This window comes from Nicotiana tomentosiformis, chromosome 2 (genome assembly GCF_000390325.3).
Source record: "Nicotiana tomentosiformis chromosome 2, ASM39032v3, whole genome shotgun sequence".
In the NCBI taxonomy this organism is placed as follows: Eukaryota; Viridiplantae; Streptophyta; class Magnoliopsida; order Solanales; family Solanaceae; genus Nicotiana; species Nicotiana tomentosiformis.
The window spans coordinates 77,681,639-77,707,402 of NC_090813.1; the positions used below are offsets into that span (position 1 = coordinate 77,681,639).

General features: G+C 33.3%; 3 protein-coding genes across 4 annotated transcripts; all 3 read right to left on the reverse strand.

Moving 5' to 3' along the window:
• Window positions 1-2,488: 2,488 nt before the first annotated feature.
• On the reverse strand, window positions 2,489-8,931 carry LOC104085601 (internal alternative NAD(P)H-ubiquinone oxidoreductase A2, mitochondrial-like). Its single transcript, XM_009589680.4, has 9 exons — window positions 8,595-8,931; window positions 4,766-5,412; window positions 4,430-4,643; window positions 4,134-4,294; window positions 3,974-4,039; window positions 3,715-3,878; window positions 3,514-3,628; window positions 3,174-3,353; window positions 2,489-2,856 (listed from the first exon to the last, which is right to left on the reverse strand). Exons 2-9 carry the CDS (start codon window positions 5,351-5,353, stop codon window positions 2,701-2,703), a joined length of 1,644 nt encoding a protein of 547 aa, XP_009587975.1. The 5' UTR covers window positions 5,354-5,412; window positions 8,595-8,931; the 3' UTR covers window positions 2,489-2,700.
• Window positions 8,932-15,138: 6,207 nt separating this feature from the next.
• On the reverse strand, window positions 15,139-19,274 carry LOC104085599 (endonuclease 1). The gene is made up of 9 exons (XM_009589677.4): window positions 19,140-19,274; window positions 18,829-19,009; window positions 18,607-18,714; window positions 18,378-18,433; window positions 18,170-18,253; window positions 17,833-17,928; window positions 17,675-17,739; window positions 15,678-15,751; window positions 15,139-15,374 (listed from the first exon to the last, which is right to left on the reverse strand). The coding sequence occupies exons 1-9, from the start codon at window positions 19,254-19,256 to the stop codon at window positions 15,250-15,252; spliced, it is 906 nt and encodes a 301-aa protein (XP_009587972.1). The 5' UTR covers window positions 19,257-19,274; the 3' UTR covers window positions 15,139-15,249.
• A 37-nt stretch (window positions 19,275-19,311) lies between these two features.
• Window positions 19,312-25,198, reverse strand: LOC104085600 (endonuclease 4-like). Of its 2 annotated transcripts, none has more exons than XM_009589678.4 (10): window positions 25,002-25,198; window positions 24,764-24,900; window positions 23,495-23,678; window positions 23,039-23,146; window positions 22,910-22,965; window positions 22,367-22,450; window positions 21,844-21,936; window positions 21,018-21,079; window positions 20,473-20,546; window positions 19,312-19,779 (listed from the first exon to the last, which is right to left on the reverse strand). In XM_009589678.4, the coding sequence occupies exons 2-10, from the start codon at window positions 24,875-24,877 to the stop codon at window positions 19,664-19,666; spliced, it is 891 nt and encodes a 296-aa protein (XP_009587973.1). In that variant the 5' UTR covers window positions 24,878-24,900; window positions 25,002-25,198; the 3' UTR covers window positions 19,312-19,663. The 2 variants fall into 2 exon arrangements, with proteins under 2 accessions (XP_009587973.1, XP_009587974.1); XM_009589679.4 differs by having other exon boundaries at window positions 23,113-23,146; window positions 23,583-23,678; window positions 25,002-25,142.
• Window positions 25,199-25,764: the final 566 nt, after the last annotated feature.

Here is a 25,764-nt window from a genome sequence, read left to right on the forward strand (position 1 = left end):
ACAGAGATTTTAGGACATTGTGTATGGCTTTCTTATTTATACATCGATTGGTCAAATTAAGTTTGGCTGCCATTTTATTTGTAATTCTTACTGAATTTCTCTCCTATCAGGCGATCCCCAATGCCCTGTTTACTAACTAATGCAAAAAGGCGTAATATGTCCTTCAATGGTGTATTACTAAAGGTACTTTTGTAACTCTTCATTTTGTGTATCTGGAATATATTTAGAAGACGAGGTATACTGGTTAAAAAAATAAAGTTGGTTTACAGAAACTTTGCTTGGATTAAGACTTTGATCGACTTTTCTATGTAAAAAATATTCCATAGAGATCCTATAGATGCTAAGATTACGCTGACGTATTCATGTTACTCAACAAGAGCGAGCTACATTAGACTTGACAAATGCCTAAGTATCTAATCATTTATTTTATTATGCCAGCTTTTGTTGTGATAAGAAGGAATAATTTCCTAAGAAGTGTGTATATTTTTAGCTTCTAATAAGACAACAATATATGTATGGTTCTAAGGAACTTATGGTGCTGCTACATTACATTTCATTTTATTTCATCCCTGCGATTAACTTATTACAAGAAGATCAATACGGGAGTCGATATACTCAGCTAATAATAGGATCTAATCATTTGTAATATCAAATCTTAAAATACAAAAACTAGTGCTTAGATTCAATTGTATTTTCTTCAATTGCAGTTTTCACATACTCTATATCCAGATGATATTCCAAATTGCAAAAAACTAATCACTTCAAAGTGTAAATATTGGGCCCGTGCTGGCACGGGTTATACCCATCTAGTGCTGTATAGAAGAGGGAATAAGCAAGCAGCCGGTCAACATGTCTGCTTAGAATTCAAAGGACAATCTGGTCATTACGCACGGGCAACCTTTATCTAGTGCTATATAGATGAGGGAATAAGCAGTCAGCGTGTCAACATGCCTGCTTAGAATTCAAAGGACAATCTGGTCATTCCATGATAAATAAGGTAATATGATTGGCTAAAATAAAAAGTTACAGTATAGCTGTTGTATAAGCTTTTAACAGCCTTTGACTAAATTACCCCAAGTGAGGTACTTCTATTTTAAAAACGTGTGGGCCCATTGAATACAATTGTCTCTTATACAGCCTTTTTTTCTTAAACATTGGCATTGGACTATTGGAGCTTGTGAAAACGTGGCTAATATTTCAGGTTTCAAATGTATGGAACCTTTAAAATACTCTTCTATATTTACTTCATAGAGGATATATTAACTGATAAAATTTTATAAATTTCATGTTTCATTAGTTATTCTTATTTCTATAACAATTTTTATTTAAGTAAAAGAAAATAAAACAGTTTACATTACTAATATCAAATAAACTATTTAAACCGAGTCATATCCAAATTATGTTTTTATAGCAATATAGTGAAACTTCTATTTTACACAAACTTCTTATTTTCATTTTTATTTGAGCAAAAAATTATGTTTATACTATAGTAAAAAAAAATTATATCAACCTCGATTGTTCCAATATATTTTGGCAGCTATAGTAAAGTGTTGTTATATAAAATATATATTATAACATAAAATAAAAAATTGATTCCCAAGAAAACTTTGCCATTATATATAGTAAAAGTGTTGTTAATGAGTAAAATTTTGAATATAAATTTTGATTCACTATAAGTTTGTGATTAATTTGAATAGGTGATTAAAGATTATATTTAGTGAAGGATAACTTGGTTAAATTAATCACAAACTTTTAACTTCAGTTGGATGTATGAGAAAGTATCTACTTTTATAAAACTTCAATTAAATGTAAGATTTCCTTAAATCAAGATGATAACAAATTGCATCGATTTTACTGAGAGATCTAAAAAGTTAACAAAAAATATGTAGAGATAACATAAACCTACTTTATTTCAAGAATAGGAGGATCCGTGAAAGTGTAATTATAAAAAATAAAAAATATTCTTAGCGTAACAAAAGGAAAAACTAATATAAAAATAATGTAAATCCAACAACCTTACCTGCACAAAAATGCAAAAATCAAATAGCGATTTATGTAGAGCTAACTTATGTTTTTTTTTGTTTTTTTTTACATTAGAGTAAATTTTTCACTTTCAACAATTTAAAATTTTCAACTATTAAAATTGGATAAGTAACCGACAACGTATAAAAGGTGATTAAAACTATAAACGATAACTATTAAATTGATAACATAACAATTTACTGATTAATGTTGGTCAAATAACATCCATCTTTTGAGAGGTCTTGACCAAATATTAAGGTTAACAGATAGCAGACGAAATTTAATATTAACGTGTCATCGGTTGGTTGACAAAAACGATCATCTGCACCCACGCTAAAAGTCCACAATATGCAACTCAATGCTTGGGCTCGGGCACAGCACGGGCCATCATTTACTAGTATGCTTAATGTACGGAAATGAGAGAAAATTCAAGGGGCTTATGCTTATAAAGTATACATTAGGATCAGTAATTTGATTTCTCATTTATCACTAGAGAATGTACAGACAAAATGATTAAAGAAACAAAGTCGATCTTGCTTCTTATTCCCGTATTTGATCACTTCTATTTGCACTGAGCATTTTGGAGCTTCAAATATGCTCACACTTAACACACTTAGGTAGGTTATCAAGTGTTCAAAAAGTGGTTCGGAAACACGAATCCTGCAACAAGTGCTAGTTTTATCCTATCCTAGTATTGTCTCTGCCAAAGACTAACGTCGTTGCCCAGTTCATAGCGACATATAACCTGTTCCTCCAGCTGATAACTCGAGTCAGATATGCGGAGCGCCAAATAAACCAGCTCACGAAGCCTGCTAATGAGATGCCTTTTTCATCCTGACGAACAAAATGAATATGAGAACATAGGCTAATCTACAAGAAGCAAAGGTAAACAAGCTCGTTCTTGATTGATTTTATATAGAGGCAAATCCAAGATTTACTATCAGTAAATTCAGAATGAGTGAGATCTTATATGTACACGTTCATTTTTTATTTTTTTGACATATATAAACATAGTTCAAGCTGAAAGTATAAAGGGTTCAGTTGAACCCATAGAATCCGTGTAGATTCCTCTGACTATGTTCATAACCTACAAGCAAATACACTTTAGGCTTGATCGAAGAGTAATAGAGATGACAAAGAATATGATGTACCTTAGATTGGCGGAGATCAACGAGAGCTTTGTAACGCCCCACAGATGCCATGCTTCCAAGATGCTTGTAGACAAATGGATCTCCTAGAGAGATTTCTTTGGCAGAGAGAGCTTTGCCTCCATTCTGTTTCCCAATGTTGTTGAGCAATCCAACAAGGTACTTCCCTTGCCTTTCAGCAACCTGTAAAAGTATTATCGCATTCAGAAAAGTTTTATACTCCAAGATGGAAGAAACATGTAATTCACTACAGGAGAAAGGAATGAGGCAGGAAAATTGCAGGCAGATGCATAAGAATAATGTGCCCGGAGAAGTCAACGACGTATCAGGAAATTATACTGACCTGAGCAAGGGCCGGAAGCACCGGCTTTCCAGTGTGTTCAAGAAAACCAGCACAATCTCCCAGTGCGAACACATCTTCTACAGAAGGAACCCGCAACCATTCGTCGACTCCAACCCTGTAACATGTCTTAAGATTAGTTGGTTGGATACACGAAAGGGAACCAAGTCGCCAAGTTGTTGGAGAAATATCAAGATTCTTTACCTTCCACCAGGAGATTTAGGAACATTTAGTGATCTAACAAATTCAGAAGGACCAACTCCAGTAGACCAAACGAGAAGGCCATATGGGACATCACTTCCATCACTGAGAACTATTTTATTTGGATGTACTTCTTTTACAACACCTCGAACAAGGCGGACGCCAACCTGATATATATGAAGTTTTGCAATCATTCACAATTCAGAAAACACTGAAGTAACTTATTTCTTGACTCAAGGAAAGCAATTGAGTGATTCAATACCTTAGTCAAATGCTTTGTGGCATATTGTCGCAATCCAACGTCAAATGAAGACAAGATTTCATTTGCCTGTCCAAGGAAAGGTCTTAGTAAACCATACTCAGCATAATGCCATTTCCTATCCGATTTAGGTTACCCTACACAGCTGGATTAATATATTTACCTCAATGAGGGTTACGCGAATGTAGTTTTTGACATGAGCATAACGTTGACGTACGTCTCTCATGATAAAATCGCTTAGTTCCCCACTGAATTCAACCCCTGTTGGGCCACCTCCAACAACAACACAGTGCAACAAGCGCTCTTTCTCTTCTTCTGAAATGCCTGTAATTTTACACATGTACAAATTTATGCTACATTTACTTCAAACCTTGATGTCATATATTATCCTAGAGAGCTTCCAAAGAAGTATGGAATGGCAAGAGTATACGAATATTGAACATTGGGGAATCAAATCACCTGGATTTTCTGAGAGCATCAAGTTCAAAAGAAGCTTCTTCCTGATTTCTTGGGCGTGATATACTTCACGAAGGAAAAAGGCATTTTCCCTTACCCCCTTTATGCCAAAGGTCAATGGATCAGCTCCAGAAGCAATTACAAGCTTGTCATATGCAACTTTAAACCGATAAGGCTCGTGAGAGACTCCTTGATCGCCAACAGTTTCACAGAACACCTGATAAAATTTAGAAAACAGTTGTATTTTCCCATAATATTTGATTAGAGCAAACGGAGGGATTATATTATAACACTGAGACTTATATCATGGAAATGAGGAAAGAAGAGCTAGTCACTCACTTCATGTTTATGAGTGTCAACACCAGAGCAGGATGCTAGGAAGAAATACGAATTTGGATCCTTAGCCAATGCTTTCTGTATCTGGCTAACTGGTTCAGCAACTGATCGAAATTCCAATGTTCCAACGCAAGTAGATGCAAGCAAAGGGGTAAAGACCATGTGATTTCTTGGTGATATACAAACCACATCATATAATTTAGTGTCTAGCCCCTTAAGGAACCTGCAAGCAGCCCAACCAGAGCCAAGAACAACAACTCTAGGCTTTTCGCCTGGTTTTGTTGCTTCAAGGCTAGGATACTTTGAGCTTTCATGCTCTGAATCAGAATCCTCAACCACTTGAGCTTGTGCATGTGAAAACTGATATTGAGGGGTAAACTTCACTCCTCTTTTCCCAAGACTTATTTCATTTATCCTCTGTATGCTTGGAATGTATGATGAATTGAAACCTGCTACAGCATTTTCAGAAATAGGCGCGGGATGACTCAATGATGAAATGCCTTCACAGAATTTATTTCTTTCACTAGCATAGATTCCAACTGCACCTCCGGAGCGCCTTAAGCTACTCCTTGCAGCCCTTACCAATGCCATGTCCAGTGCACGACTTACCACAGCTGATATTCTTCGGTATGCAACCTTTAAGAATCACACTGGAAAAGGGATGAAGGTATATGTGAGTTTTTTGAGCTCTCAATAGAAAGCTCGAAGACACTAATATAGAAGAAGACCCCAGAAGTGTGGAGAATTAAATACTATGAACTTTGAAGTTATGAATATCAGTCAAGGGCATGAGAAAAGCTAGACAAATATGATTCCTAGGATTTACCAGAGCAGAAACAGACAGGACAACATTGGACTTGTTTCTGGTGGCAGTTTCAATGCGAAGAGTTCTCGTAAAATTCTTAGAAGGGATCCAGATATAAAACACCTGGATCTACAAATACAATATGCCATGATTCTTACTGGCACTCACTACAATCTCAGTTCTCTAGAAAAACATGGTTAGTAAGTGCCAAACTCTAAAATTGGTAGCATATTTTACAAGAATCTGGTTGCTTCTTCTTGCTTTAAGATGGAGTAAAGGACAAGAAAATGAAGAGTGCAACCAGCCTAATGCCAATTTGAATTTGTCAATAGCTTTGCTAATATTTACCTGTAACAAATTGCATATGAATTCACCATACTTAATTTGTGTTGTGAAATCCAAAACTTCTGCCACTTACAACTAAAAACAACTTGATGCTAAGTACAAAGTCTGATGCCATTACAGGTTTTGCAATTCCTTAGTACAGACCTCAGAGTAAACTATTTGCTGACACAATGTTCCAAACTATCAGCAAAACCCCATTGGATTAAATTTCTGAATATTACATACTTAATTTGAATTGGAATGACAGAACATGTCTAGCAATGGAAGAAATGTAATCACTAACAATGCAAGAATCTATGAAGTAAGGTAGACAACATTAATCTCTCATATGATACTACGTCCAATCTTGTTTTCCATAAAATATATGGTTCTACCTAAAAATTAGCTTGAGTCATGGAAAAGATGGTTTCAGTTATTATATACAAACAAAGAAAAGCAATTTCAAGACATAGATTGACAAAATCAGTCAGAAGAAAGGATTTACAGCATCAGAGAAATATAAAAGATTGACAGCACTAGCCTATCAGGCTCTGCTACACACAAGTTAGCATTCAAAATTCTACCACCAAAACAGGACAAGAAAATAAAAGTATTTTTAATTATTCACAAGAAAATTAGTACTGTTTAAGTATTCCCCACTTTGACAAGGAAATGAGTCCTTGTCTTCTTGTATGATTTTGGACAATCCTCCTATGTGAGTTAGCTTTGGAATTGCGTTAAGCTCAAGATCCATTTTTTATGTTGGATACGACGAAATGTCAAGCCCTGAACATGCAGTATCATACGAGGGAATGAGTTCTCGCCTCGTGAACTAAATGAAATGATTTTGTTTAGTAAAGGGTCTAATATAGCATATGTCAAGCACATTCTGAGCTATAGATCCTGATCTCTGCGCAACATGAACCCTAAACCCTGCCGCCACTTGTCTTTCTTTTCATAACTAAATGAACTAAATATTAAATGTGTTCAGAAAACTCAACAATGATGATGGTACTACACATGATACAATCAAAATCCAGCTTAAAAATACAGAGAAATGCCTGAAAAATCAGAAGAAGGACAAAAAGAAAAAGATTACAGCTGTCCAGGAGAAGAAAGATTTGTTGAGCAGCTGTCCAGGATATCTGGAGTTTAACAGTCAGCTTTTGAAACTAAAAAATAAAAAAGAGCGACCTTTTATTCTATATTTTTATACACAAAACCTTGAGCAGCCCCTTTCGTCTCAATCAGCCCGTAAAAAAGCGCGTGGAAGCAACTATATAGAGTCCATTTCCCACGCCTAAAAAATAGGAATAGTGAATTTGCTAATTTTAAGTATTGTTTAATTTTTTTTTTAAAAGAAACGGTGGGAAAATGTGGGCCATAATTTCTATCTGTGTGTTTTTAAATAAACATTATTTTAACACGTTATTTGGTTAATTTATAAGTTTATACTGTAAATACTTACAAATATACTATATATATGCACAGGGTTTTTTCTTAAGCTTGCATAATTATAGTGTATTTCTGGTATAAATGTGAATCAAAATAAATATTATAAATTAAAAATAAATGTTGTATATAAAATGCCATAACAGGTTTTGCAATTCCTTACTACAAACCTCAGAGTAACCTATTTGCTGATACAATGTTCCAAACTATCAGCAAAATCCCATTGGACTAAATTTCTGGACATTACATACTTAAGTTGAATTTGAAATGACAGAAAATGTCTTGCAATGGAAGAAATGTAATCACTAGCAATGCAATGAAGTAAGGTAGACAACATCAATCTCTCATATGATGGGTTAACAACTAAAAAGTCAGTAAATGCACACTATTAAGTTTCGTATCCAACAAATATGTTCACATAAGAATAAAACAATTATAACTTCAATTATTATGCACAAACCAAGAAAAGCATTAGAGAAGCAATTTCAAGACGTAGATTGACAAAATCAGTCAGAAGAAAAGTCAGAGAAATATAAAAGATTGACAACACTAGCCTATCATGCGACACACTAGCCTACCAGACTCTCTGCTACACATAAGTTAGCATTCAAAATTCTACCACCAAAACAGGACAAGAAAATAAAGGGGTATTTTTTATTATTCCCCAAATAAATTATTGGTTGAGTGTTCTCCATATTGGTTGAGAAATCGTCTTCTGAGTTACCTTTTGTGATTTCTTTTGTGATTGAGTTAAGCCTAAGATTTATTTTTTAAATCGTCTACGACAAGATGCCAGGCGCAGGACATGTGGAAGTTAAGTATCATACCAGGAAATGAGTTAATGTTTTCTTATATAGCCTTGGAAAAATCTGGCTTTATGACCAAAATGAAATATTTTTGTTTAGCAAAGGGCCTAATGGCATATGCCAAAGCACATTTTGAGCTATATATAGATCAAGAATTCTCCTGATCTGTGCTCAGCATAAACCCTAAACCCTGCCGCCACTTGTCTTTCTTTTGATGGAGGGTGATTAGGAACCGGGCTATTTGGTACATACACAAGCCAAAATATCACACTAAACCAAAAGAAGAAGAAAAAAAAAAGGAACGAAATCTGGACACCAAGGAAAACAAAGGAAAGAAATCCCATTTTTGTTATTGCGGCTCTGTATGTAACATGATACAATCAAAATCCAGCATAAAAAATACAGAGAAATGCCTGAAAATCAGAAGAAGGAAAAAAAGAATTACCTTTAGGAGTTTAATGAAGAAGAAAACAGAGATTTGTTGAGCAGCTGTCCAGGATATCTGGAGTTTAACAGTAAGTTTTTGAAACAAAAAATAAAATGAGCCACCCTTTTATTCTATACTATTTTTATACACAAAACCTTGAGCAGCAAGAAAGTTCGATCACAATTCTCACACCTCCACATGCAAAATCTTTTTAAATGTAAGAAGTGGGGTCTGAGAGATCAGAAAAGCAAGTGTTTTGATGCTACAAAATAGTATTCTAATTCTGCTGCAAATTTATATGAATACTAGTAGTTTCTAGTAATAATGTAAAGCATGCTGGATATGCGGAAGGCAAAAGGAGAGAGGCGGTTTCTTTGACTCAGCCATTTCGGTAACAATATGGGAATATTCGGCCATCTCACATCACTTCCACCAAAACGACCACGTTTTGATTCCTTCTTTGTCTTAGGTCAAACAAGCAGCCGCTTTGCAGTTGCGAGTATGACAACCATGACCTTCATTATTAGGTTTCCAAAACATTCCTAAAAAATAAAATAACAAATTACGCTTCTGGACTACTTCCTCTTGAAGTATAAAAAACTTTTAAAAATTATGAAATAAAATAGTATGAGATTTGTGTAATGTAAAAGGAGGGTATTAAGGGTAAAATTGAAAGATTGAAGTTAAATTATTTTCATCAACAGTGTTTTAAAAGGTATTTTTGGGACTCGTCCGGGGATCGCCCCTGGACGGGGTACTTGCAAAATGCCCTGGGGATCATGTATGGGGCTTAGTTTTGTGAGGCTTACGCCCCAAGCGCCCGACCGTGCGCCCTAAACACGCCTAACGTCTAACGCTCGGTGCTTGCCTAACAGTTCTAACGCAAATCACGTGTCGAATTTCCTAATTAATATCGTTGACCTTCAAAATTCTTTAACAAATTAATGATAAAAGTTCTATTCATCGATAGAAATATGAAGATTAAGCATAACTCTAATAATGAGACATAGTATTGCGAATTTATATCTTCACTTGTTATTGGTCGTGTCATAGTTCATTTGTCCCTCCTTGTTATACACTTTTATTTATTTGATATCTTAAACTAATTTGTATTTATTCATGAAGGAGTAATATTTTAATTATCGTACTAATAAGATTTTATTAATTATTTACTTTTAGGAAGGTAAACTGTGGAGTTTGATCCTTTTTTTTAAAGAAATTGTAAGTTTTTAATTTTTTGAAAGTTAAAGACGTTATACGTGACTTGTATGCATTATTTATACTTAAGAATTATGCTAGATATTTTTTTTCTATGAGCTCCTTTAATTTTCTTTTAATTTTTAACTTTTAATTTATATTTTATATATTTTTTTTGTTATTATGTTACTTTATTAATTTATAAATTAAAATTTTTAAAGATCCATGGGGCTTATGCCCCCCCCCCCTCCAGGCTTACGCCTCGCCCCATATCAAGTAAAACGCCCCGCCTCACGCCCCCGCCTTTTAAAATATTGCTTGTAAGTAGCGTATAATAGATTGTTTGACTAGTTTTTTGTGGGGATGGCGCGCGCGCACACACACACACACACACACACACACACACACACACACATATATATATATATATATATATATATATATATATATATATATATATATATATATATATATATATATATATATATATATAATTTTCTTCAAATTTAATGCAATTTTACCTGTTTATAAATATTTACTGTCATTATATTATTTTATAAAATATTAAAAATTAAATACATATGGGGCTTACGCCTCACTGAGTCATATGTAAAACGCCTCGCCTTACACCCTCGTCTTTTAAAACACTGTTCATAAGATATAGAAAGATGTTTTTTTAAAAAAGACTAATAAGTACATAATGCCACATTAAGTGGTGCATGTAAATAATTGGCTCACTATATTTAAGGACCAATTATAGGGAGGACCTTTCCTATTAAAATATGCACATTGTTAATTGATTTAATTAATGAGGAGAAAATTAAACCCTAGAGAACGGGAATGTAAAATGTGCAAACTATTCTTCCCAAGGGATTCTAAATGCATATTTTATTTCTTATTTTTTCTAGATCTAATTGAATGAAAAAGTTCACGTTCAAACACCAATAAAAATCTGGCCTTGAGATTCAGAATATTCCCAGTATCTTGAATAACTGGAAATGTGAAACACACCAAAGAAAGGAAAAAGCAGGAAAGAATATAATAACGGAAAAGGGTCAGAACTGAAGTATTGGAATTGGTATAAAATTGACTTCCGTCCATCTATTTGAATAAAAATGTCATTATCGTTATTCTTTTTGGCTCAACATTGCCTTTATTACTAACAGAAAATTCATTAAAAAAAATTAAATAATATCCATGTATCATCGTCCCATTGGTCTAACATAAACCCCAACCCGTAACCCGCCCACATATTGACCCGCCCCAATTTTAAAACATAACCCTCTCTCTTTCTTCGCTATTTCATATTAGTGAGCATTTATCTACGAGTGTATGTCTACTATTATTCATGAGGCAAACTCAAAATTGAGTTCTATATTAGAATTATTTTTATGGAAGATGAAAGGAATTGTCATATTCTTCTTAATGCAAAAAGTTTAGATTCTTTTTGTTTATGCAATGGCATTCTTTATTATATAATTTTCTTTATTTGAAATTTGTGGGAGGGTTTCTTCGCTATTTTTTGTCATTCCTCCGTGAAAATTTGAGGATTTGTTTTTCAATTTTTTTTTATTTATGTGGTGTGTATTTCTATTTTTTTATATTTATTTCACTATTTATTCAATTAATATGTAAGCGTTTCTACTCCATGTAACGGGTATTGTGCAATTGTCACATTTCATACATACTGGGTTCATATGATGTACTAATAATAGTTAACAATTTTTTTAGATAATTTATTCAGTATTTATTTTCTTATTTTGATTGTTATATTCAATATTCGGACGGGTTCAAGGGTGAGTTTAGTTATATTTTAGTTGAAATTTAAGTTAGGCCAATGGAACGGTGACATGTGGATATTAATTAAATATTTTTTTCTTTCAAAATTTTTTGTTAGTAATAAGGGCAATGTTGAGCCAAAAAAATAACAGTAGGGGCATTTTTATTCAAATAGGTAGACGGAGGGTATTTTTGTACCAACTTCCATACTTCATGGGCAGTTTTGGCCCTTTTTCGATATAATAATAAGAATATAAGAGTTATATACACTATCAATGAAAAGAATTGTGCTATAACGCATAATTTAACATGTAATAGTAAGTTGATTATTATTTTTATATCATATTACTAATTAATAAGCACTTATCACAATATTTTACTTGAAATTATCGTATACTTAGGGTGTGTTTGGTATGAAGGAAAATATTTTTCGAAAAATGTTTTCCAATTTTTTTATGTTTGGTTGGTTTAAATATTTTGGAAACATTTTCCTCATGAACTCATTTTCCTCCAATTGGAGGAAAATGTTTTCCTTACCAAGAGAAGAGAAAATATTTTCCAAAACTCTTTTTCAACATTCCCCACTCGATCTATTCCTCATCCCCACCAGCCTATCCCACACCCCACCTAACCCACCCCCACCCCTACCCCCCACACTCGCTCTCCACCCCACCTTAAATAAAAATGTTATTAATAGTATTTTCTTTTCATGTTATAGATAGATTTTTTTTCATTTCAACAAATGAGTATTTTCTTTTCATAATATTAAAAAAAAATTATTTTAACAAAAAAAAAAGTACTTTCTTTTCATTTCAAAAAAAAAGTATTTTTTTTTCGTGATGTAGAAAAATTATTTTTTTTTTAATTTCAACAAAATAAGTATTTTCTTTTCATGATATAGAAAAGATATTTTCTTTTATTTCAATAAAATGATTACTTTATTTTCATGTTGTAGAAAAAGTACTTTATTTTTCAACAAAAAAAGAATATTCTATTTATAGTTATGGAGTATTTGTATAAATTTTTAGCAGAATAATTAAATTGTTAAAGAAAATAAAGTCCTGAAAATATTGGGTATTTGGGGAGGGGTGGTAGGGGGCAAGAAAATATGGGGACTTGGAGAAATGGGGTGAGGAGAGTAGCATAAAAAAATATTTTATATTCTCTAACCAAACACTAAAAAATATTTTCGGAAAAAAATTTTCATTTACCAACCAAATAAGGGAAAATAAGTGATAAAACTAATTATTTTTTGTGAAAATATTTTCTAGGAAAACATTTTCTTTAGTATAAAACACACCATTAATCTGAAATAATTTATACTGTATACAAAAGAACTTTATTCAAAGCAAGACAGCTTTGTAAATGCTGTAAACCTGTGACCTGTGAAGTATGGGCGTACGTTATTAGTTGTGTGGTTGGCGCTTTCGTGTCAAAGGGGTTTGTCACCTTCGACACTCAAAACATCTCTCGACGGTCCAAATGTTCCCTTCACCTTTAATTTACTTCATTCCCAAGATGTTAGGAGCCGAGTTTTACCATCTTTTTTCTTCTAGCTACTCCTTTCTTTGACTTGTATTTTCCCTTCTTTATGGCTAATGAAATGAACCTCGCACGTAATGACGTAAAAGAATATGGGCGATTTTGTTTCTTTTATTTTCTTGCCATGACTTAATCCATGACATTTTTTAATCATTTTCTTGCATCTTCAACTCGGCTATTAGTTTGAATAACATACTAATCAAACATAGTTTTTGCCGTTTCTTACCCTTCTTAAGTATTTTGAAAACAGGCTAAAGAATATTACTTTTCAATTCCTTTAGCCGGAAGTTCTTGCTGATTTTGACATACAAAAAATTACTAACTTTTATCTTTCCGTAGGACAATTTTCTAGTCTATTATATAAAATAAAAAAACACTTGTAGGGTGGGGTGAATTGAGGCTACCGTCGTCGGCCTAAATTTTGTTATGAGAACTTTTGCCTTTTTTCCTTTTTGATTTTTCAATGGTATCCAATTTGGACGACTGTTGCTCAATTAAAGCCGCACTTCCTTCTGACCTTAATTCTGTATCACCTTGTTCTGTCCTCTCATTTCGGCAGGTTATTCATCACTACTATTAGCTTCAAGAGAGCAAGTTGATTTTATCTAAGGCATCTTACTAGCAGTAAAATCTTTAGCCAAGTTTTAGATTTAGAGCCCGTTTGGATTAGCTGATCGTAAATAGCTGATAAGCTTGTAGTGCTGAAAATTTTTTTTAAATGCTGAAACTGATTTTTAAAGTAAGCATTTACGTGTTTGGATAGAAGTGCTGAAACTGATAATAAGTAGTTGATGTGTTTGATTAAAAAATGCTGATAAGCTATTCTTTTGTTAAAATGACTAAAATACCCTTGAATCTTTTTCAAAAGATTATAAATTAAAAATTTCTTTGTAAAGAAAAGAATTAATAACGAATATTGAATGAAGAGAAGGTTAAGAAATTTATTTTGGGAAAAGTATTTTGTGAATTAGAAAATATTATTAAGGATAAACTAGTAAAAGTGTTGGTCAAACTAAAAGTGCTTATAAGTTGAAAAGCCATAAGTTGGGGGTGATCGGCTTATGACTTATGGCTGATTTAACTTATAAGCACTTGGCTTATAAGCACTTTAAGTGTTTACCAAACACGTAAATAAGCCAAAAGATGCTTATAAGCCAGTTTGACCAACTTGTAAGTTTAGCCAAATACCCTCTTATTACTCTCTTAACTGTCATTCCACTACATGAAAGAAGTTAAACAATTCGCTCCCAAAGGTTTAAGCATTATATAGTTCCCCCCTCGCCATCTCGAATAATCAAATATGGACAAAAGTGCCTACCTGAGGATATTTTGGTAACTGTGGGAGCTACTTGGTCAAAAAATAATCCTAGCTACTTGCGTAAATCACTTGTGAAATGTGTAATGGCTAGTTGGCTACTATAACTAGACCATAAATATCTGCCCAGTTTACTTTTCAAATCCAATACAGTAGTACTAGTATTTTTTTTGTGCTAGAGTTAGATTTTTTCCAGCTAATTTATTATTTTTAGGTGAAATTTGCAAAAGTAAGTTGTTTCGGATAATTTCTTTTTCTTGTTATTTTTGTCATTCAAGAGTGAAATCAATAGAAAAATCAAACTAGGAGTTTAATTTGAGAACCAAAGGAGTATCAACTCAATTATGATTTGGAATTGGGAAAATGGAATATTATAATTGACCTGATAGAAAATCAATCTATACTTTCATGTCCATCGAGACTGAGAATTGATTGGGATGAATTGTTTTATTATGTTCCAAGTGACTTCTTTTATTTAGGGTTACTAAATTTATAACACATAAACTAATTCTAAAGGTAAATTATAGGAAAGATAAACATTTACTGTTTGTATTGAAACATAAGACAAGCTAGGTACATGTAATTACACTTTTAGTAACATCCTCATCTGTAACTACAGGAATTTAAATACAACCAAGAACTGTAAGACTGGTTAATCAGAATACAAGATATGCCCTCTCTAGTTATATGGAGAGCATCATATGCCTACAGATGACAATTGTCGGGTAATTCTTTTTTTTTTGGGGGGGTCAAATATTAAAAAGAAATTAACTACTATATGGTTTTTCATTTTTATTAAATTTATTTTCTATTCGAAGGAATTGCAATTAAGTTGGTCGATCAAGTTGGTGCTACTGAATCTTCTTGAGAATCTCCGAAAACCTTGTTTAGAAGCATGGCTAATCGCACTCCACCTTGTGCTATTCGTTTCATCACAATTGGAAGTCTTGAATTGAAGTAATCATCTATAAAAGAAAAACGTTACATATAACTGTCCTTTTTTGGCAGCTAAAATATATTACTTTGTTTCAATTTATGTGAATCTATTTCCTCTTTAGTTTGTGTAAAAAAGAATGACCTTTTTCTATTTTTTAAAATAATTTACCTTAATATAATGATTTATAGCCATATAAAATATATGTGCCTCATTTTATGCCATAAGTTCAAATGTTTTCTCTTTTTTCTTAAACTCCGTACCCAATCAAATAAATTCACATAAATTAAATCGGAGGAAATGTTATAATTTATTTTCCAATTTGTTTTTATACCTGATAAAGTTTCACCAGCTTCAACACCTTTGTATCCCCATTTGCAAGCTATATTAATGCTTTCCGTAGCAAACCTGGAAAATCACATCAAATATTATTTTTCCTTTTTCTTTGTTCTTTTTCTTAAATTTTCTGGATGCATGTTTTTTTTTAAAAAGTTCTTTCTCAAATATCTTCTTTTTACTTTGTCAAAGTCTTGAAATATTTTACGCCATCAATTAGCGGAAACTAACGCTTCTGGCGTATACTAGCAGGACAAGTGGGCAACACCAACATTAAAATTGGACACTAACATTTGACACTATGACTTTTCTATCTCTGGATTTCCACCTTAACTTTCCTAGTCTGAAGGAGCTTTTTGTCCTGAACCATTCAAAAGTAAGTTTCATATAAGCAGTAAGACAAGTGAAAAGGTACAATTATTATTGAAGTGGTAAGTTTTACCGTGGAGGTGTAGTGGGATGATTGAGATTTTTTTCGCCCTAATTCAAAAGTCTAAAGTCTGGGTGCTGAGATGGAAGAATCTTTCGGTAGGGAACGTTTATCCCTCTTAATAAGCCTAATCGACACAAATTCGGATTAATCAATAATTTACTGGCTTCTATTATCGAATGTTCATAAAAAAAAGTGGTAAATTTTGAAAATTAATATTTGCTTATAACTAAGTTTCCCTAACTTGAATGTGTCTTAATGCTCAACTTTAAAAGAGGGAATTTCTAAGAAAATATAGTTCTCATAGAGTACTAATTTCTACCACTCATACTTGTCTTACTTTTTTGGGGAAGGTTCAGGCAATGAGTATGGCATCCTAAGACCTAACCTTAGCATGCTCCGATGTTAAACCTGTTGGGTCAAAACCTGCCAAGTCTGAGCCCAACGAAACTTGCAATAATTGGGCTTCATACGAAGTGGACTAGCTCACGAGGCCCATTCATATGTTCTCAAACCATTCAATTTGATCTGGCCCAACGTACCATTAATTGGGGTTCATAAGAAGTGGACTAGCTCAGGAAGCCCATCCACGTGTTCTCAACCCATTCAAGTTGACATGGCCCCAGCTTACTCTCTTCTTATTATCCTCTCTTCTCAAAAATAGTTAACCCAAATAACCGTCAATCCAACCGCTTAAGTTAAAAATAGCCGATGAAGGTATAATATATGCATAATTTATGTATTATTTGTGTATAATTATGTATAATAAATGTATAATCTATGTATATGACTAGAAAAAGTAAATAATGAATATGACCGGCTATTTATGTAAAGATCCTCTCTCTCTCAATCCACTAGTGAAGTGTATTAGGTTTAATTTTTTTATTGAAGATTATTAAAGGTACTATCCATAATCAATGGAATTACAACTTGAAAAAATAAAGCGAATAACCTTCTACACTAGATTAGATCACATTAATCGTGTAAATATTCATTTACACTATGACAAATTCAGTGTTTATTGATGCTCCTCCATCCCAAATAACAGTCATTTTTTTACCATAATATTGTTAAAAAATCTTTTAACGTTTTAAATAAACTTTTTTTTGTTAGTTCTATTTTTAAATCTCAAAAGATTCATATCTGTGCTGTCTATACCTTTGGATTGTTCGGTATACATATTCAATCGGGGGTCAAGGGCACAACTTAAAATGAAGCAACTACATTGACCCTGATCCAGATAAAATTGGGTCATACCTTACCAAGATTTTGGTGACTCCTTTCTATTAAAACAACAAAATGACATGGTATACTAGTAGAAGAAAGTAAGTTTCTTCTTTAGTTTATCATCTAATTTCTGAAGCGTATTGGCTCGATTAATTTGGATTTGCGCCGGATAAACCTACTAAAGAAAGTAAATCACTCCATTGCGAAAGGTTCTTCATTGGTTCTTAGTTTACTTGATACTTTTAGTTAAGGGTGGAGAAATTCTAAACAACTCGCCATTAGTAGAAAATAAGTTATTTGAGCGATAAACTGAAAAACAAAAAGGAGGAAGAACTCACTTGTTGACACAGGAAAAGAGATCGCCACATTCCCTCCAGGAAGCAAGATCATCGGACCAGATTCCCTGTGGTATGTTCGTTAACCCCATTAATCTTACAAATAAAATTATTATTATATATGACAATTTTAATCTAAACAAAATTAACAAAGCTCTTACGTCAGTGAAGTTTCCTTCAATGTCTTTTTCAAGGAGGTTTACATCCTTTGCGTAGTAGTCTTTTGCAGCTGTTAGAATGATCTCTCTATCCCATACCTATACCATCAAATTTTTTTTTAATACAAATAATACAAGCCATTAATATTTTCTCTGATAATTACAGTATATAGATTTGTTTCTTATCTTATTATCATAGCCGGATTTAAGCTTAACATAATGACTTTGGATCATACTGATCTATATATGTACAAATTTATGTATATAATAAATCGTATCCACAAATCTGAATTCACTAATTTTAAATCATGGATCTAACTCTACTAATATACATGCTTACATGGTGCAAGTTTGATTTGTGCCTAAACCAGCGCAAATCAATTGTATTTCCTCCTGCGTCACTTGTAAAGCCGACATGCAATGGCTGAAATCACCAAAACCCTCAAGGGAACAAGTTATTTTTATTTATTTTTTTTAAATCATAAGCTGCTATTAATTATGTAACGTTTAAATTGAAGTTTCCAACGCAAACAAGAGTTGGTGCATACTTGATGAATATCTCCCATGAAATGTGACAAGAATAACAAGGCCTCTGTCATATTATCTGTAATTATCAAACCCCAAAAGTTTAATTAAAACGAATCATAACTGAATCGAGAAAATGTCACCAAGCTCTTGAACATCAATCTTCATGGGTAAAATTAGTTAATTTTAAGTTCTCTCGAGTTTCAGTTTTATTTACTGACAGTATAAAAAATTTACTATTTTGATTCTTACATCGGCGATCCGAAGTTCCCTCTCGGTAATGATAGAGCTGAGCGGTAAAGTTCTGGATTGCACCAGCCACACACATATCCTTCACTCCATGTTGATCGTGACAGTCCCCTTTTCACCATACAAAATAACACTATGAATTCATTGCCCAGTAATAATATTATAGGATCAAAATGTGAAAAAAGAGAAAAGACATCACATTTTTGATATAAGCATTTGACTTACTATCATAGTCAAAGTTGCAAGCTTTATCAGGGGTATCAATGAAGTGTAGAGGGCTTGACCACCTATATTTATACCAATGCCGGACTTGGTCCGGCCACACGCAGAGTGCCGATAAGTCGCCGTTAACATATTCCGGCAACAACATCTTAACTGCATGAGCTGCCTCATCATTCAACAGGTCCTATTTTCACATGAAATAACTCTTCTTAAAATATTTACGTTAACAGAATAAAATTGACATTTGAGAATTAGGAGAATTAAAAGTTTTGTTTTGCTTAATGAATATCAAGAAATTATATATACATGTATACCTGGGCGATCCGACAAGTCATCATATGACCCTCTTTGCTCCATGCTTTAACACCAGGTTGGGTAATAAAAGCAAAGCAGATAAAGAAAATAATGCTTAATGATGTTAACCTCAACATCCTCAAAGAAGTAAAAATGGATTTATAACTTGACAGGTACCAAGAAACAGAAATGTCCCACTAAGATGAGCTTGTTCTATATATATATATACAAAATGTTCAATATAGTTCTTATTGTGTACAAGCTAACGGTTCCTCCTATCTTAAGTAAATAGAAGTAGATTATTCATAAAAGCAACATAGAGCATATTCTAATGTGACTGCAGCATCTACCACATGTGGTGACTTGTATATTTGAAGGTACATTTTATTACACCTTTTTAAGTAATGGTTGACTTATAAGGCATTTTAGGTAGGCTTCATTTCTTGAAGTGTGGGAAACTCCAAGTTACGAAAGAAGTTGCATTGCGTGGTCCCCTACTTGTGACTTTCTTCTGCAGTTTATCTTCATTACTTCGCTGTTATCTTCATTGTGCAGCAAATGGTTGCTTACTGAAAATTCTGTTGAGAACTTCGGCCAAGCGGATCCCACTTTGCGCTAACCTCTTCTCCACAACAGGAAGCCGAGAAAGGAAGTAATCGTCTAGGCAACAAACAGATAATTGAAGATTAGTGAACTAAGAGACATGGCATTATACTGAATATAGTCATGTGTAATTTTTAGTGATGCATACGGAGGCTTGGTCAATGTCAGCTAATTACTGTTACAGAAAGACTGTAACTGTACATAGCTAGGCTTCCCATCATTCCATGCACATATCGATCAATACATGTGTAGGTAGTTGATTTGTAGAGAGAAGTTGTTAAGAAAATGGACCTATCTAAAGGCAAAGCAAGATCGTGTAATAATAGTGAAGAGATAAGGACGACAACTACTAAAGATATACACATCAGTCTAATTATTATCAACCAGGGCAAAAAGGACTTCCCAACATCACGTAACAGCACGTTCAAGAATTGGTTGATAATTATCAATTCAAATTTCATTACAGCGTCAAGAGCTCAATTATTACAGACCATAGCATGACTGAATATTTTCTTCTAAGTTGAGTTTTCCCATAGTCAGAGCCACAAAGAAAAGGCTTTCCCTGATGACACTCAGATTAAGAAGCGAACCTTGTTCATAAAGCAATTTCGTCTTTAATCTTTTACTGATCTACTTGGACAATTAAGATTTAGAGGGTTTTCCAACATAATGTTGGATCTTTATGAATGTCAAGCATGTCATTCAAATAAATGCCAGAAAGTGAAAGAAGACCAGAGAATCAGTTTTTACCTCCTAAAGTGCTTCCCGGAGTTGCATTTCTGTAGGCAAATTTGCAGGCCAAACGGACACTTTCAGAAGCATACCTGTAAAAGCATGTTCCTCAAAGTAGTGCGCTGTTTTTATATATATGTATGTATGTACGTATGTATGCAAGGATCACACCCCTATAATGCGAGACTCAATAATCCTTGAAGACAAGAACTCATAAATAAATACTTACAAAAAATTGTATCTCTACATTAGCATACTGGTGCAAGATGACAAATGTAATTGATGTGGATATATTGATAGAATTCTTCAATTCCTTGCATGAGTAAGGTCTTGAGGTTTTGCTTTTTGTAATGCACACACCAATACACCTACTTGGTGTCACTTTTTTAATAATATTTACCTTAAGATTCTCCACACAAGAAATAAAAATCATCTAGCTCTGCTCTGACCATATATTGAGCAAAGTCAAAGATCAAAACACCGTAATCCACAAAGAAAAGAGGGCGGGAGAACGGGATGCAGGTTCTAAGGGACCAAAAGGAAAAGAAAAAGAATAAACTTACGGGTCAGGACAGACCATCTTCTTGCAATTTTCCCAAGATGGAACATCATCGGACCATTCATCCTATTTCCAGTTACAAATACATAAATTACAAGTGATGACGGGAATAAAGAGAATAGAAGACAGGATCAACAATTAAACCGTTTCTTTTCTTTTGACAAGCATCAAGAACACAATGTCTTCTCCAGGTCCTGAGAAGCTAGTGAAAAGAGACATACTCAAACTGCTAAATTTTGAGCTTAGCAAGTTCGAGAGTTGGTGCTTTCTATACATTCAAAAATCAAAACAAAAACAAAAATTGCATGAACTTGAAGAGGCATGGTAGAGATCTCAATTACATGTTGTTGAGGAACTTCCGGTCACCGAAGCAACTCCCCTTAGAGATAGTGGTTGAACATCCATTTTGTAACATTCATCTTATTTCTTGAAAAGAAAAGATCATTTGGCGGGAAAGAATTTTTTTAATTTAATTTTCTCTGCTAAACTATCTCCATTTACATATATACTGCAGAAAGATTTTCTAGATAAGCTAGGGAAAACAATATGTTACATATTGCTGGATCAGAAAGTGGAATCCATGTGAAGTAGATTTTGACTACGACTTCAGAGACTCGGTTTATGCTGAAAGGATAGTAATATTTTCTTTAAGAGAATAAAACAGAGTGTGAGACTCTTTTCAATGAGCGACTGTGGCACTGGGATGATGAAATCCTCCCACAATTCATGCACAATATAACAATTCCCAACTTCACCTTTAGAAATGTAAAGGTCATATCTCTAATGAATAGATATTTAATACTTTGCATGAAGACTCAACTAAAACTTACAGTGATGTTTCTCAGAAGAGCTTGTATCATTAACGTGAGGTCAGATTTGTAGTATGTCTTCAATGCAGATTCAATAATCATGGTATCCCATACCTGAATGAAGTAAATTCAAGAAGTTACAGTGACTATTTCTAAACAGATATCTAATTTGTGCATGGTTCACATAAATAGTTTAAGTTTAAAGATACACCTCTTCTCTTATGCTCATACAGATTAAGATGCACATACAACTTCTCTAGTATCATTTGACAGTTAAAATCTAAGAAGAGGCAAACATGCTCAGAACTTGCCATTTGTTTTCAGAGTAGAGAAAAGTGAATAAGTAATTCGAGAGGTAGAAAGAAGGTACCATCTAAATATATTTCAAACGAAAGGGACTATAAATGAATGAACATTTTGTATATTTAATAGTAACACGAAATGAATAAATCTGCTCGAAGATGTTACACCTCAACAATTTTATTCAGTGACCCAAAAAATGAGATCAGAATGAATTGATACTCGAAAGAAACTCACGACCTACATGATGCAAATTAGTCTTCCTCCTGTACCAACGGACTACTATAGTGTTTCCACCAACATCTCCAGTGAAACCAACATGTAGAGGCTGCACACAGAAAAGAAAATAAGACAAAACTAAGTTAGCTTTCAGGACTTTTTTTTCCTGATCACCACTCAAATTTGGATGTAAGTTAAAAAAAAAAATCAAATATATGCTGTACAAGGTTAGCATTTGGTGAAATTTGCCTCACGGTCATAATTTTTTAAATCAGTAATCCTGTCTCATGATCATAATCAAGACATCCGCACGATAGGAGGTAAACAAACAACTGGTTTATGAAGAGAAAATTAATGATGTCATTTCCAATGGTTCAATTCCGTGTACCGTGGATAACTCTTTCATCAGTTATACGGTGTATTTCTACACCAGAGGTATAGCAGTATGGACATTGTTATTTAAGACTAAAAGAAACTTATCAATAGTTCCAAACATTTATATGCTTACTCATACATTTATGTTTATTTACAGTTACATATACCAAGGTTCCCGGAAAAGTGAGCTGACCTGATGTACATCACCAACAAAATGAGACAAGAACATAAGCGCTTCAGTCAAGTTGTCTGTCACAAAAACCAATTAGTTCCAATCCAAAATGCATCAGTAACACGGGGGGGGGGGGGGGGTCTTCCTCACATTTTTCTGAATTCAAATCATAGTATCCCTGTGAAAGTTGCATTGAATAGTTGTATATTGCTCCTGTGACACACCTGTCCTTGTGTCTATGCCCGTCATGGCAGTCTCCTATCAGAAAGTAGGTAAAAGATAAGTTGCTAGACCAAAGGTTATTAACAGCTCAAAGCTAAGATATAAAAGCGCGGCATTAAAAGTTTATCTTCATAAGTCATATCAGGGTTCATCGTTATTACAGAAAAAAATGTCAACTACGAAACGCTGGATCCAGTTGAGGTACATTGACTTCAGTGCACCAAATAATAATAGGAAATGCAGACACGACTTATAAAACTTTTACTGTACCTCTCTTTTCAATTGATTTCTAGGGATAGTCTTGATACCAAAGATGAATAGCTAAACATGAACCAAAAAATTAACAAATATTTATATAGTACAATTATAAGCAGTGTCACTTACGGCAATATTTGTAATTGCACAAGAAATCAGGGGTATCTACATAATGTAATGGAGAACTCCAGCGGTAGTACGGGTAGTGGTGCTTAACCTCATCGGCCCAGGAGCAGACAGCTGCAAGATCACCTTCAGCTTGATCTGGGAGTAACTCTTTGACTGCAGCTAAAGCATCTTCTGTTAGATATTCCTGAAAGGCCCAAGATTCACATTAACTCCCAATAAAAGAGCTTGCTCGACCAAACTTTTTGAAAAAAAAAAATTGGCGATCCTTTTCCATATGCTTACTTCCTTGACAATCTAAACACTAAACTCAAAGAAAAATACTAAAGACTTAATTCAATTTGAAGTGCAGTGTCAAATTTTAGATAAAATCAGTCAATATAATATATGCTTCAACCAAGCAAGTTTATATGAATGTCTAACAAGAATCTTCATCCAGTACCTGATTACTTGAAGCACACAAAGACTATCTATTTTAGAACATCAACAAAACTGAATTAAAAAGGGGGTAAATATGAAAAGGCAAAAACCAAATGGAGGCCCCAAATTCTCTGATATAGACACTACTTCCCAGAAATAGCACATTTGATACATGGGAATATTATGTTGAAAAGAGATCTAGATTAGAAAAGATCCTTCTGGGTTGAAAATTTGATTGTATCCTGGGAAATTACATTCTATGTCACTAGATAATTGCCAGATCAAGTAACCTCCAAATCAGATGATTCTAGCAAAAACTATGTAGCAGTACCATGAGCTTCCGAAATAGTATGTCAGAGTTTCCATCATTAACAGTATAGTCCCAATTTCCATTTTTATTTCTTTAGCACCCTAGTTCAGTTTGTTAAGATGGTAATTTCAATTCAGACTACTACTACTACACTGTTCATATTCAGTTGTAATCACAATTATAAAGCATTGATGAACGAATGAAAAACGATCTTTTTCTCTCTATTTTGCTATTTCCTTCTCTTTCATTTCCTTACAAACAATTATCTGCAACAATGGATGGACACCCATAAAACCTCTCAAAACACTCGATGTATTCAGGCAAATGCCAAATACAAAATCAAGTAACTAGTCAACACAAGATCCTGCAATTAAGTACATAAAGATTCAACCTTTATGACTAAATCCATAAAAAATAACAAAAATTAAACAACCCTTTTATCCAAACATTCAATCTCTTCAAGAATTGACTCAAAAAGTACATAACAGAAAGAAAAAAAATGGCCAGCAAAAAAGTTTAAAAAGAAAAAAAAATTCAGTTACCTCAGCAATTTTGCAGATAACATAGTGTCCTTCTTTTCCCCAACCAAGAATCTTTGGAACCATCATTAGTACAACAGTTACTCTTACAACCCATCTTAACTCAAACCCACCCATCTCTTCCGATCAAATTGCACAATCTGTAATAAAATAAAAAAGGAAATGTTTCTGTGTAGTTTAAAGTACATATACAGGATTAAAAAGAACAAAAGAAATAAATAAAAGGAAAAATAAATAGTACCAGTTGCTAGGGAGAGTTATTGGAGCTTCAAGAATCAAGAATGACACGATTTTAAGGTGGAGTAAACCCTATGAATGGTATTGAACTGAGTAGTTGAACTAAGTGATGTACTATGATATATTCAGAATCAAACTAGTTGAGTTAAGAAACGCGGTAGTTTCAAACTTCTATTTAAATAATAGTAAGATAATTTGATTGGGTAATCAATTTCAGAAAACCAAGTTTAAGATAAGATTGTCCAATTGTCTAAAGCATATTCAATAATTGAGTTTTTGCAATACTCTCTACGTGTCATTCTGGCCCCCACACTTTATAAAAAAAAATTCCTTTCTTGAGAAATCTCATCACTAATTCTAAGTACTAGGAGTATATTAAATGGAAGAAAAGGAAGTTTTTATTTTTCTAAGACGTGAAAAGGAGGTTTTAGATCAAATTCAAACCTTTATTACTTCGTCCCAAAAGGAATATAAAAGAAAATATGATTGGGTACACTAACCTAAGATTGAAAGAGATTAATATAGTGTGATGCATGATTCATGATTTTATATTTGTTTTTAGCGACAACTACTTTTTTTTTGTAGAAGACAATTTATTATGCCCCTTTTAATTTTTGTTTTATCAAAATCTCTTAAATCTTTTAACTACTAGTGTTCAACATTCATTTGTTGCACTAAATTTTATTTACCTAGTTAATGAAAAGTTGAAGGACTTTTATATTATCAAGTTAAGTTGAGTTAAAACAAGTAACTCATAATACCAAGCC